Below are 13,413 nucleotides of genomic sequence, written 5' to 3'. Positions count from 1 at the left end.
CTTTCTTAAGTCATTAGACTTTCATCATCAGGGGTACAAGACTTGTATAAAAAGGACTACAAAAAATTAATTACATACAACATAATAACAACTTCCACACATGTAAACAGAGTGACCAAAATAACCATTGTATCAATTAATGTGCAATAACAACAGTAACATCAACAACTAGCATTCAAACAATGCTAGTTGTTGATGTTACATTCTGTGGCAAAATGCATGTCATATCCCACTTTCACCGTTGTTTTATCTTTGATATATGCAAACCAAACTTAAGTGAAGAATTAATTTATGGCCTGATTAATCATATAATATTCTAAGTGGCGAATTTGATGTAAGGAGTCGGTGAGATAATTGGAGTATGAAAGCATTGTTTTTTTTTTTTTCACTTCACCACCCTTTGACCTGGTATTCTCTTCTCTTAGGCACGTGTATCAGAAACCATAAAAACAGAAAGGATCCTTGACGATAGTATAGGATGGGATGATATGAAAAATACCTTTAGTAAGAATTCGCTGTTGAACGGTATTTGTTTCATTATATTCATATGTTCATTGTGGTCACTTCGATGATCTGCAATACCAGGCCTCACCATGTACTCATTTTGTATGCTTTTTTGGAGGCTTCAACTCTCTGAATATCAATCACTGCACAGTTCATCCATCCATCTCATTGACGGCCTACCCTTTCCTCTTTTTCCATGTACTTTACTTTCTGTTACTATTTATTTTATTGTAAACAATGGGTAAAAAATAAATGTGTGAATAATATAAAAGGAATCATGTAAATCACACAACATCAGAAATATCTTCACTAGTAAGTCATATGTTGACTTACTAGTGAAATAAATCAAATTAACTCCTATGTTTAATTTATATAAACATTTCAGCTTATTTAGTGTGGTTAAGAGGTCGGCTGACTGACACATATCAAAAAGTGGTATTCTGCAAGATTTAAGGTAACTAGTGATGTACCAGAAGGATCAGTCCTTAACCCTCTGTTATTCAATTTGTACATTAATGATATTGAGAAGGATTTGACATGCAACATAGCTATTTGATGATGATGCAAAGTAGGGTAGTCACAAATGGTACTGATATGCATACTCACAGAATGATTTGAGTAGGCTTGATTTGTGGGTATGGGAAAATGGATGTCAGTTCAATGTCAGTAAATGTCAAGTCATGCAGTTTGGTGTGATTATCATAGATATCCAATGTCGTATTACATTGGTGAGATTATGCTAGAAGAAACTGATCAGGTTAGGGATACTGTAGTGTTATTAGATAGCAAGATGAACTTCAGGCGCCATGTGGCAAAGCTGCAAATACTACTCAAAAAGATAGTTACAATGCTGAAATGAACTTTTACATGAAAAGATCAGAATGTCACGTTGCCTCTTTATAGACCGTGATAAGACTTCACTTGGACTGCTGTGTGCAGGTATGGTCTCCTGGTTTCTGTCGTGATTCTGATATAGTGGAAAGTGTGAAAAGGAGAGTGTTGAAATGATACCAGGATTGTGGAACACTGATTATGAAGTTGGATTGAGAATGTGTAGACTACAGATACTAGAAAACAGGGGAAAGTGAAGATTATGTGTTTGAGACTTACAACCTTCTGAAAGGGTCATACAGGATTTTAGTTGATATAATTTTTCATTTTATAGACGTGGGGAAATAACAAGAGGGCATCATTAGAAGCTGAGAAAGAATGCCACGAAGAAGGGGATGAGGACTAGATTTTTCTCTCATAGGGTGGTGCGTGATTAGAATGGATTGCCATTGAATGTTGTGAGTGCAAGCAGTGTGAATGAATTCAAGAATAAGTATAATAGCTGTTGTGTGTAGTATGTGGCCTCCCTCGATGAGTCCCTGACTCCCTGGAGGTCTCTCTTAATAATATTAATAATAATAATAATAATGTCAGCAGATTTTTAGTAATCTCACTTACAAAGGATTTCTTTTGAACATTTCCATGAATGATTAAGGGTTAGGTAGATAGGAAAGTATGATCTTTCAGGTTCGTTATGAACAAATAGGTTTTAGTAAATTCTGATGACCGTCGCCTATTCCAGAGGACAACATTAATAGCAGAATAGAATGGGTAGAATAATCGATTGGTGCGTTTGAAGCTGGACTGTAAGATGAGCAATGTATAGAAGTAATTACTGATAAAGCTCATAAGAATAGATTATTATTCATCGCCCCTGCTCTCTGACACAGAGCCAAGTATTTAGAAAGAGAATTTAGAGGTCCCGGCGCAAATATGAAGCAATATCGTATTGGTGGATGGATTTGAAGAAGATAAATAATTCATCAGTGGCACATCAAGCTTAAGCAGTTGGAAATCCAGAAGTATTATTATATAGCTCCTTGAGTTTATAAGCATGGCTTTTAATATATATATATATATATATATATATAAGGATCTCAATTGAGTCCAGAGACTCATTTACTTCTTCATACTTGTCAATTTCGCGGGCATTACATTCTTTACGCCTCCCACTCTATACTAAAAACATACTTCTCATCCCATTGGAATCTTCCGACTGCAGCTTGATTGTTACTATTCTTTGCCTTCTGAACAATCTCTCCAATGACTATCCAGTAAATACTTATCAACAGCGGTTATTCGTGTAAATCATATTACTCCTGTCTTCTTCAAACTACCGCAGCAATCCTATAGTATTTTTATTTGTAGAGAACGCGCATTTTTAATTTGTTTCCGAAGTGTCAAACTGTTGATCAGTTTTCATTATTCGTGGTTTGGGAAAAAAAAAAAAAAAACAAGTCAGAACTCATATAGAGAATTAGAAGGTGCAGACGAGATTGTTTAGGTAGATTTTAAACGCCCTTTAAACACATCATATATGTGTTTAAAGGGCGGTGTTTTAGGCTATTAAGATAGCTGTATCTACTATGTATATAAAAGGTTTACTCTAGAAGCGCCTTTGTACTATTAAATTGAACATCAAGTGATTTTTTTCCAACACATTTAGATGTACGCATTAATGTCACTAATGCGCGCATTAATTTTCATTAGTGCGTACATTACAGAGTTTCTGATCTGGTATGAAAAAACTGAGTAAATAACAAAAGGACATTGTCAATGATCAGCGATGTAAATCGTATTTATCATCACTGCAAAAATTCATTAATGTGCTTATAAGACCGGATCTTTTGAAACATAAAGGTGTTTATACAAGTAAGAAAAAACTTCATTCAGTGCAAGTGTTTGAATAGAAACACTAAAAGGAAATGTGAAAAGAGAGAAAGAAAGACCAGAAATTTCGGAGATCATATTGTACATTGCCATATTGCTGAGTGACACAAAATTTAACATAAATGTGGAGATGCCTACTGCGAGAAGCGGGCGGTAGAGATAGAGTGAGGTCTAACAAGACCGCCTGTAACATAGGATTAGATATTCATTAAGATCACGAGCATCCACCCTCTGGATATTTGTGATTGTTTGTTTTAAAGTTTCATCGTTTATTGCAGGAGTCTTCAACCTTTCTGACAGTGTAGGCCGCATTAAAAATTTCAAAGAAGCCCACGGGCCACTAAGCTATACTGCGGTATTTAGAATTTGTAAGATGCTTTCCTGATTCACAACGAACGCAACGTTTTGCATTTGATACTGATTTTTTTTTGGGTTGAGAAGCCGAGGTTTCTAAAGGGAAAGTTCCTGTCTAGGATGCATTAATTCAGAACCCGACTGAAGATGGCATAGAAAAAGATTTGTCAGTTTTTTTTTTTTTTTTTTGGTTGCTCTCCTCTCTAACTCCAATTTGACTGGTTGGCTGAGTTGAACAGCATCTCTGCTCTTCGTCCAGTAGACGACCGGTTAGAATTCCACTCTAAACATGGATGTTTGCAAATATCTTTATAGATGGTGACAGATTTTTTTATTGCGGGAGTTAGCCTAACCATTACCCACCTTATTAAAAATCTGAAGGAAATTAGTTTGACTGTAATTACAGTAGAAGCACCTAATAAGCTATGCGCTAAGTATCAAGTATACCTGTGTCTGTTACTAACTTCAAAAAAAAAACAAAAAAAAAGAAAAAAACGATGTTAACAATTGGCATTATGAATATTCACTACCTCAGAAACCCCCCTGATCCGTTAGGGTTCTCCGTCTGGTTCAATACTTTTTAGCCTACGCGTAGCTACTCTTTGCTGCTGTTGTGGCCTCGAACTATAAGTAACTCAGAACCATTGGGGTTTTTCATTATAACACACAGAAGCAGAGTTATTTGATATCGAAGAATCAGCTAGGAAGAATCATTTAATTAGCAAATGATTTCTACCCTCTTTAAGAAGTTACTTTCCCGAAGAATGTCAGAAGGTGAATGAAAGATGTTTTCTAGGTAGCTTACTTTCATAAGTCAAATTCACGATATCTTTGTATGATAACGGCTGATGTTAGTATTCACTTGAATTGCAAACAGACTTATTTCTTATCACTTTTATACTTTCCTCTATCTGTGATATCAAGATCCAATTCCGCAAACCAGGTGTTCATTGCGGTGTTTTCTGATAGCCACAGTTGCAATTATTCCCTTGTATGTCCTTGTAAGTTCAGTATTTATTCAATATTCAACTCGTCCTTGCATAGTTTATTATTGTAGTTCCTCAGAATCCGCCGCATAAAAATGAATCTTTTTGAACATCTCGGGCTAATGATAGTAACAATAACTGCAGCTAATTTGGCTGGAGTTCGAGGTAAGTATCTTGTGAACATGCTGTTGATAAAATTAAATTTATAGTAATATTTTAAAACACATATAGTATATTTAAGTTACAGAGGATGAAAATTGTATTTAAGGTGAGTAACGAACATTAAACAGCAGTTTGCAAAATTACTATCATGTTTTCGTTTACTATCACATGTCATTTAATAATCTCAAGTGAATTCCTCCGACTTTTTTTTTTCAGTGTTTAAGAATTCGAAAATAAACCGGCATCTTTCTTACTGTGCCCAGATTTAGACTACACTCGTAAATTCCTTTACAATATTTTGTAAAGGAATTTAGGAATTTCTAGGAGAGCAACAGTTTCCCCAATTATTAATTCTACTTTCTATCTACTACCCACTGTGTTACGATTTACGTTTTATTATTTCGAGAATAGCATCCATTTTCTTACAATGAAGTCAAAGCTCGATGCGACTGTTTCGAGAATTATGCTATTCGGAATTGTCAAAAACATCACGTGCATAAAAGACAAAGGAATTTTTCACTAATGGATAATTTACTTTTATTTTGGCAATATAATTATTGTTAGAGTTTAAAAATATATATTTGGCTTACTATTTAAATGTAAACCAAGTGCTAAATGCTAAATTGACGAATGAAATATTTTGAGGGAGAGAAAAACCTCCATTCTTTTCAAAGAGGACAACTGAGGCCACTGGTGATCCCTCATTTCTTTATCACCCAATTATATTTGTGGTTTATGCATTTTGCTATAGGAATTCATTGGTCACTGTTCAAACAGAGTGCAATCCAACATTGCTTTCTTTTCTACTAAATATATAAATCACACATGACTACTTCAAACCAGTACAAACTTTGATTTTCTTTCATTTCGTTTGGGAACAACCTCCTGCCTCTCTCTCTCTGCCACTCACACACACACACACACACACACACACACACACACACACACACACACACACACACACACACACACACACACACACACACACACACACACACACACACACACACACACACACGCACGCACGCACGCACGCACGCACACACACACAGAGATTCCTCCTAATCAACCTCTCTAATTTACATACTCTGGAACACGTAATACTATTTCCGACGAAATACTCGTTTGCATGAATAAATGGTGTGCGTCTAATGAACTGACCGTGAAATCACGGTCTAAATCAATCAAAATGACCGTAAAATAACGGTCATTTTGATTGATTTGGACCTAGAAAGTTTGCTGTTTGATTGGAAATGCATGTGTCGGAATCTCATCATAGATGCGAGGTATCTTTACGAGTTGGTTTTCAAATGAAGGTGGGTTATCTGATCGCAGGTGCTGTAGCTGGCAAATTCACTGTTACAGCACAGTTTTTCTTTGGGAAGAATGTTTGTGTTTATTTGTTCGCAGTGGGTTTCCCCACCCGTTCCTCGACCTTCCCTTAGGACTGGATGAGCCCTGATATAAGGGATTATTTTATGACTATAGATCCGTGTGTGTGTGTTGTGTGTTCACGGTCCGGTTTGCCTGTTCAGAAGGCGGATATACCCGAGTTTCTGAGGTGAAAAAACTCTCTAACCTACATATGAGACCGGCTAACTCACCTTTGAAAGAGACCAGATAAACGTGATTCACGTCATGGACGGGAATCGAACCCAGGTCTTTCCCACCAAAGGGCTTTGTCAAAACCGTTTGAGGGACGAAGCCCCGGCAAGCAGGTAAACGGGCCTAATAATCGATCACAACACGACTATTGAGATGCAGCAAAGGAATGGAAACCGACTGCATTAAAATAGCCTAACTGTGCATGGAAGATGTGAAGAAGAACTGACGCCAGTGTAATTAAGAATAGGCTTTTAGTTATTGACTCTATTCGAGTGCACTCATGATATATCTATTCCTTGAATTTCCATACAGAGTTACTCTGAAATTATTCGATATCCTTCTCTTGTTTCATCTTTGTCAACTCTGATTTCATGTCTCATATTATTACTTTCTCAATGCTACTTATGTCCATCGGATTCTAGCTACCTCGCACATCCCTTAAAGCTTATCACCGCTAACATTCAAATAAACTCATGTCACATTTCTAGCGTAATATTCTAAAATACATGTGCAATTGTCTGAAGTTGAAGTTGTGAGAGTAAAAATCGCAATTATCTTGAAGAATCCCTATTTTCATCAGCAGACATCGAGTAATTCGAGAACTTGCCTAAAAATGCCTAGAAAAAATGGTTTTTAAAAATAAGAATCGAACATACAGAGGTCTTTCTTTTGGAGGTCCAGAGCTACGGAAGCAAGCTCCATTTCCGTAGGATTTCAGAGGTATCCTATTTTATAACCGAATACTTGAATGTTTTGGTCGCTTCAAAATATGGAAGAGAATGTTTAGAATCGTGCTCCTTATTTCTGATCGATCTTTTCTTTTTTCATTTATACTTGAATGGTATCTAATGGATCATCCCTTTATTCATGTTTGTCTGGAATCCCTTTCCCAAAAAAATAGTTATATGAAAATAACACTTGATAAGTTGATATCATTACTGACTTCCTCTCGACAGTTTTTCTCCAAATTAATCTAATATCTATGGAAGTTTTTCCCCTTGGCTTTGCTACAAATTCTGTAATTGGTTTTATCCTCTGTCCAAGTGTATAAGCAAACAAAGTTTTTGCGCCTTAAGTACTTTCTGTAAAATCTGACAATATTGAAGTCCAGTCAGATAGAGTATTATTAATTATATATTTGGTTTTATCCTTTATCTAAGTATAAGCAAAAAAGGTTGGCGCCTGAGGTACTTTCAGGACCCGAGCAACTCGTGGCAAAGGTGGTATAAGTTCTCATTACTTGCCTTAGTATCCAATAATGCAAAGCACATCTCTTTGCAGACATGTATAATGCTATGCATTAAGGGAAAGGTCACTACCCAGATCGGTTTCAACCTTTGTTGAGGTACTGTTGAAGTAAAGACCTCCCTAAAAATTAGGCGGTCCTCCAGACCACTCCCTACGAGTGACCGTCCAACTCAGCGGTAGTTCCACTCAGTGACAGGCTCTCCCTACCAACAAGAAGAACCCTCAGCAGTGGCTCTACACAATGGCAAGCCCACCCCACCACCAAGCAGAGCCATAATCTCAGCACTAGCCTCACTCAGAGACAAGCAAAAACCTACCCCAAAGCAGAGCCTCTCACATCTCAGGGAAAGCAACCACTTCTGCTCTTTGTTGTTTGCTTTCCCTGAGATGTGAGAGGCTCTGCTTTGGTGTCGGTTTTTGCCTGTCTCTGAGTGAGGCTACTGCTGAGATTATGGCTCTGCTTGGTGGTGGGGTGAGCCTGCCATTGTGCAGAGACACATCTGAGAGTTCTTCTTGTTTGTGGGGTAGATCTGTCACTGAGTGGAACCACCGCAAAAATTTGACGGTCCTTACTTTGGGGACTGCCTAATTTTTAGAGAGGTCTTTACTTAAATAGCACCTCAATAAAGGTCGAAACTCGACTGGATAGTGACCCTTCCCATAATGCATACCATTATACATGTCCACAAGGAGATGTGCTTTGCATTATGGGATACTAAGGCAAGTAATGAGAACTTACACCACCTTTGCCACGATTGATATTCCCCAGTCCTGAAAGTACCTCAGGCGCTAACTTTTTTTGCTTATACTTAGATAAAGGATAAAACCAAATATATAATTAATAATACAATATCTGTCTGGACTTCAATATTGTCAGATTTTACATTTCCGTCTTCAACAAAAACATATGTGTGTCAACCCATCTAGATCTTGATCTTCCTCTAGGTCTGTTTTCTTCGACCAGTTTTTTTCGGCAAAATTTACCACTTGCTTTGCTAATCTTTCCTCTCACATTCTCAGTAACCATACATTTCAGGTTGGTTCAGCTCACACACGTACAAATGCTAACAATAGTAAGTTTCTTTCAAATATCCTCACGTTTAATAAGATACTGAAACTGATGCCATCTGTTCATTCATCTAATTTTTCTCAGAACTTCTTTGTATCTGTGGTCTCCAATCTCTGATCAAGTATTGTATTTCTAACCCAGATCTTGCTCCACAAGTTAGATTGGTTGCAAATGTATTCATTTGACTTCCTACCATATCAACATTGATAATTCTGTTGTCTATTTCCATATTTGATTTACCATCTTCACTAATCATTTTTCCCAAAAAGCTTAAATGTTTACCCATTTTATGTTCTACATATAGGATTGATTTCCAATATCCTGGCCTATTTTAATAGCCTTTACACATTTATTGATGAATTTTATTACAAATATATTACAGAAACTGTGATGACGACAAACCTATTCTGGATTTATTTAGGAGTACATTATCATCTGCATAAAGTATAAAGTTGAGATTAACATATCTAATTTTCATATAAAGTTTAATGCAATTTTATTTCTTAATGTGATCCTTATAGATGATCGAAAAAGGTAAAGTGAAAGTACCTCCTTTTGTCACACTTCATTTAACACCAAACCATTTTCCAGTAACGTTTTCAGTTATAACTGCTGATCTACAACTCAACTATAGACAATGTATTGTTCGATATAATGTTCCATTTTACACCATACAGTTTCAATGTTTTTGAAAAGCTTTTCTCTCGGCAACATATCATATGTTTTTTTCCAGTTCCACAAAACTTAAATACATATACTTGGTTTATTACTTTCCGCGGGGTTAGCCTATTGGCAATGCGTTTCGCAACCATATGCCTGGGAAAGGAGTGTCTTGGGTTCTATTTCCTTCGCCGAAGTGAGGAGATTAAAGACCTTTCTCAGACATAGCCAAGTTAGCTGGTGTTGGGCATGGACAGCAAGATTTTCTCCCTCAAGCAGGCAAACCGGCCTCATGAACACACGCAGCTACAGCCATAGAATATACCGCGAGGCATAGGGCTAGTCACCTTATCCTCTGGACGGGTACGACTTACAAGGGTATAAGATGGCTCTATAACAGGCCAGTAGGCCTAACACGTAGAAGAGAGAAGATCTCCAAAAATAATCAACTTTTCGATTTCTTTCTAGTTCCCTTGTCTAAAGCCTCTAAAAATTAATCCACTTCTTCCTAAACAAACCTTCCATGGGGCCTTAGGTACGAGACGATTATCCATATATAAACTATAATAATTTTTAATCAGTTATTTGGCTATGAATAATACAGTACCTCTATTTTATAAATTTAGACTCCAAATCGAATCCTTTGATTTTCGTTGTTCATGGTTCTCTGCTCATTCCATTCTGGTGTTTTTGATCATTTCGTACCTCATTTGTTCTGAATTCATTGGAGTATTTATCGATATCCTTGAAGTGCTCCTCTCACCACTTTGGCTTCTCCTTTCTGCCGTGTTTTCTTCATTGCCTTTCACTCTGTACCTGTCTTCTTTATCATGAATCTGTTTACTTTCTTGAATTAGCTTCAATGTTTCTTGTTAAATCCAATCGTTTTTGTCCATATATTCCCCTGCCCTCTTGACCTCATGTATCAGGTTTCTCTCTCTCTCTCTCTCTCTCTCTCTCTCTCTCTCTGTCATCCAGTTCTGCTTCCTTCCCATGATTTTCATTGTGATTTCCTTGTTCAATGTCCTTTATCTCTTTGATTTTTAAACTGTGTCCTCTCTCTTCCTTTGAGTTTCAACTATGTGATCTAATTACTCATCTGTTCCTTGAAATGCTGAGCACTATTAGACTGAAGTGGCCGCTGTTTTCCTTATGAGCATGATTCCTACTTTTTGTATGCTTTTTGCTGGAAATGTCTGATGATTTGGTTGTAGTGCAAGGCAAATTCATGTATTCTTATTCCTCTTTCATTACTTTCTCCATATCCAAATTTAGTCATTACTATTTTCCAATTCTTTTTGTCGGTTCCAACTTTAGCCATCTAATCTCATACAGTGATACGTAATTGCCTGTTTAGTACTGATTCAAAGCTTGTTTCTGAGTTATGAAATAACTGTTTCTTCTTCAGTACCTTCTGCAATGATGAACAAACATGGACCATTTTCATTTAAACGCTCTTCCTGCAAACTTTGCCATTATGATGCTTTGGTTAGCTGGCTCAGAGTACATCTATTCTTTTGTTGAAAAGGAATCTGACTCTTGCTTTGTATTTGTACTTCAACTAGACCACATGATTATTCTTCACCTTTTGCTCAATCTGCATGCACAGCAAGTTTGGCTTTCCATTACGTACGAAAATTCCTACCAATAACGTCTTTTGATGCTTTTACTTTTACTATACTCTTTCGTTTTGATTACGTTTTGATGATCCAACCCCCAATCACTCAGGAGTATAATGAATTATTTATCTGGGTTACGTCTAAGCCACCGTATTGTGTTGCTCCTTGGCATGGCATCAGATTTCAAGCGCATTTAAATGTACGGCATTAGAAGCGAAACACTGACGATCATTTGATCAACTCTAAGCGTTATTCAGCCAGCTATACCATAAGAAACAGGCGATGCTGTTCATTTCTCTCCTACAACCCGAGATGATTTCTTTTATTGGCCAATAAAAGGCCAATAAGAGGCCAATAAATTCAGGCTTCCCAAGTGCACTACATCTTAGTTAGGAAATAACAAATAATGAAGTTTGTTTTAATTTGCATAACTATATAGCATATCATTTATTTATTAAATAGAATTAACGATTTTATATTTGTATACGTTTAATCATTTTTTTTGAGGAATTATCATTCCATGCGGTGATGATGCCGGTAAAACTGTCAAATGGACCAGTGGACCAACAATGGACGTCTATAGCCCAGGATTCCTGGAAGCTCAGAATTATCCAGATGATCTTCAATGTCACGTAAAAATCCAGAGCGAGTTCAAAGTAAGTATGATTCTTTAATCACACCAATTTATTTAGATTTTAAACTAAGTATTGGTTAGTTGGTCTCAAGAGCAAATAGCAAGGGTTTTTTTCTCCTATAAATTAAGTAACCCAATAGCAAAATATACAACTATCACTGACTACAATCAGTTCATCGACTCAACAGACTGTGTGATAAGATTCCTTTCTGTCAGTATTAAATATGCAAACTATTTGCTTTTCGACCAAGTGATTCACTGATACGAGGATAATTTTCTCTAGCAAAGCTTTTCTTCGATTTTTTTTTTAAATCTCGTATCACATAAAATGACTGTAGAAATCATACTATTAGAGATATCAGCAGTTTTCTGCCATACTCCTTTCTCTCTCTCTTCTGAAAAAAGCCAAAGCTGTGATTCATTGATAGCATGGGCTGACTATTAGCGAAAGCTTGAAGAGTGGAGACTGGCTTCTCCTCCTCTGTCTTCAAAAAGTTAAATGGGACTAAGACAGCTCTGCTACTCTGAGAAATAAACAGTGTTAAATGATTTATTTATTTATTTACTTTTTTATTTTACTGTCTAGCAATTCGATCCTGGGACTATTTCAAGAACAGTTACTAAATAGTACCATTTATTTTCCTTTCATCTGTTTTCTCTTTCATTCAGTTTTCTTTTCATCTTACTATTTTCTTTTTACCATATTTTATTTCATTCAGTATAAAAAATAAGGAATCTCAAAGAATTTGTACGTACATGTGCAATACTATTATTCTTTTCTAATGTAAAAGTATGAAACTGTTCACTAGTAAACATTTAGCATCATGAAATAAAGAGCTAAAAGGCTTCACTTCGGTGATGCAAACTTATTCAAATTAAGTGGATATTGAATCCAACATTATTTCAAACCAGAATAGAGAAACTACAAGAGTTTCATGCCGAATATAGAAACGGTAAAAGTTTCAGCGGGCCAAGCCTAAGCCAACCTTTCAGGACAGGAGCAACTCGTGGTGAAAGTGGAGTAAGCGCTGATCATTTTCCGTAGTATTTCCCATAATGTAAAGTACATCTACTTGTGGACATGTATGATGCTATACATTGTGGGGGGCGGTCACTACGCAGACCGGTTTCGACCTTTGTTGAGGTCTTTATTACAGTAATTCTTGGTGCCTTTTGTGATGTGACACCTTTTGGCAACTCGTATAGTACAGTATAACTTCTCCATCACTTCAACCTGGGTATTTAGTTCTGGATCTACCTATCCACTCATGAGACCTCAACAACGGTCGAAACCGGTTTGGGTAGTCACCCCCTTATAAAATATAGCATCAGAACTCTGAAAGCATTCATACGTCTGCAACTCGCTGGCGGGGTAAGTTAATACATTAACAATATTTTGAGCACTAGCCCATACAAATCTCCGAAAATAACAAAAAAATAAGATGGTCATTCTTCAAAATTCAAGTTAAAAGTCATTAATTATGCAAAAGTACATGGAAATAAAGTTTTAGAGAAAGAGAGAGAGAGAGAGAGAGAGAGAGAGAGAGAGAGAGAGAGAGAGAGAGAGAGAGATAAACTGTCTCTCTGAAGGTTTATTTCCGAAACAATGAGTATATGATTAAACAGTGGAGAAAACAGGAAGAACAACTACTCAAGATGCCAAAAAAGAAGAGGACCTTAAGAGGAAAACCAGCAAAATGGTCAAACGTGGAGCAGAGGCTGAAGACTTGGATTATGGAGCAGCGCCAGAGTGGGATATGTGTGTCAACTAAGTTTATTCAATATGAGGCAAAAAGGTTTGCAAGAGGAATGAACATTGTTGATTTCAAAAGGAAAGGCAAAATGGTGCTT

The 13,413-nt window shown here is 36.6% G+C and overlaps 2 protein-coding genes across 2 annotated transcripts in view; both read left to right on the top strand.

Moving 5' to 3' along the window:
- Positions 1–1,741, top strand: part of LOC150099469 (chymotrypsin B-like) — an 88,291-nt gene extending 86,550 nt beyond the window's left edge. The window contains exon 7 of the mRNA XM_090404366.1: positions 1,670–1,741. Within this exon, the coding sequence (XP_090260492.1) occupies positions 1,670–1,741 (72 nt within the window). The remainder of the gene's footprint in view (positions 1–1,669) is intronic.
- Positions 1,742–4,608: 2,867 nt separating this feature from the next.
- Positions 4,609–13,413, top strand: part of LOC150099468 (chymotrypsin-like elastase family member 2A) — a 56,615-nt gene continuing 47,810 nt past the window's right edge. The window contains exons 1-2 of the mRNA XM_090404224.1: positions 4,609–4,730; positions 11,436–11,584. Coding sequence (XP_090260350.1) covers positions 4,661–4,730; positions 11,436–11,584 — 219 coding nt within the window. The 5' untranslated portion in view covers positions 4,609–4,660. The remainder of the gene's footprint in view (positions 4,731–11,435; positions 11,585–13,413) is intronic.

The sequence above is a fragment of the Typopeltis vanoorti genome, chromosome 14 (assembly GCF_054136105.1).
Source record: "Typopeltis vanoorti isolate ZY-2024b chromosome 14, IOZ_Tvanoo_1.0, whole genome shotgun sequence".
In the NCBI taxonomy this organism is placed as follows: domain Eukaryota; kingdom Metazoa; phylum Arthropoda; class Arachnida; order Uropygi; family Thelyphonidae; genus Typopeltis; species Typopeltis vanoorti.
This window is presented reverse-complemented; position numbering and strand designations above follow the sequence as displayed.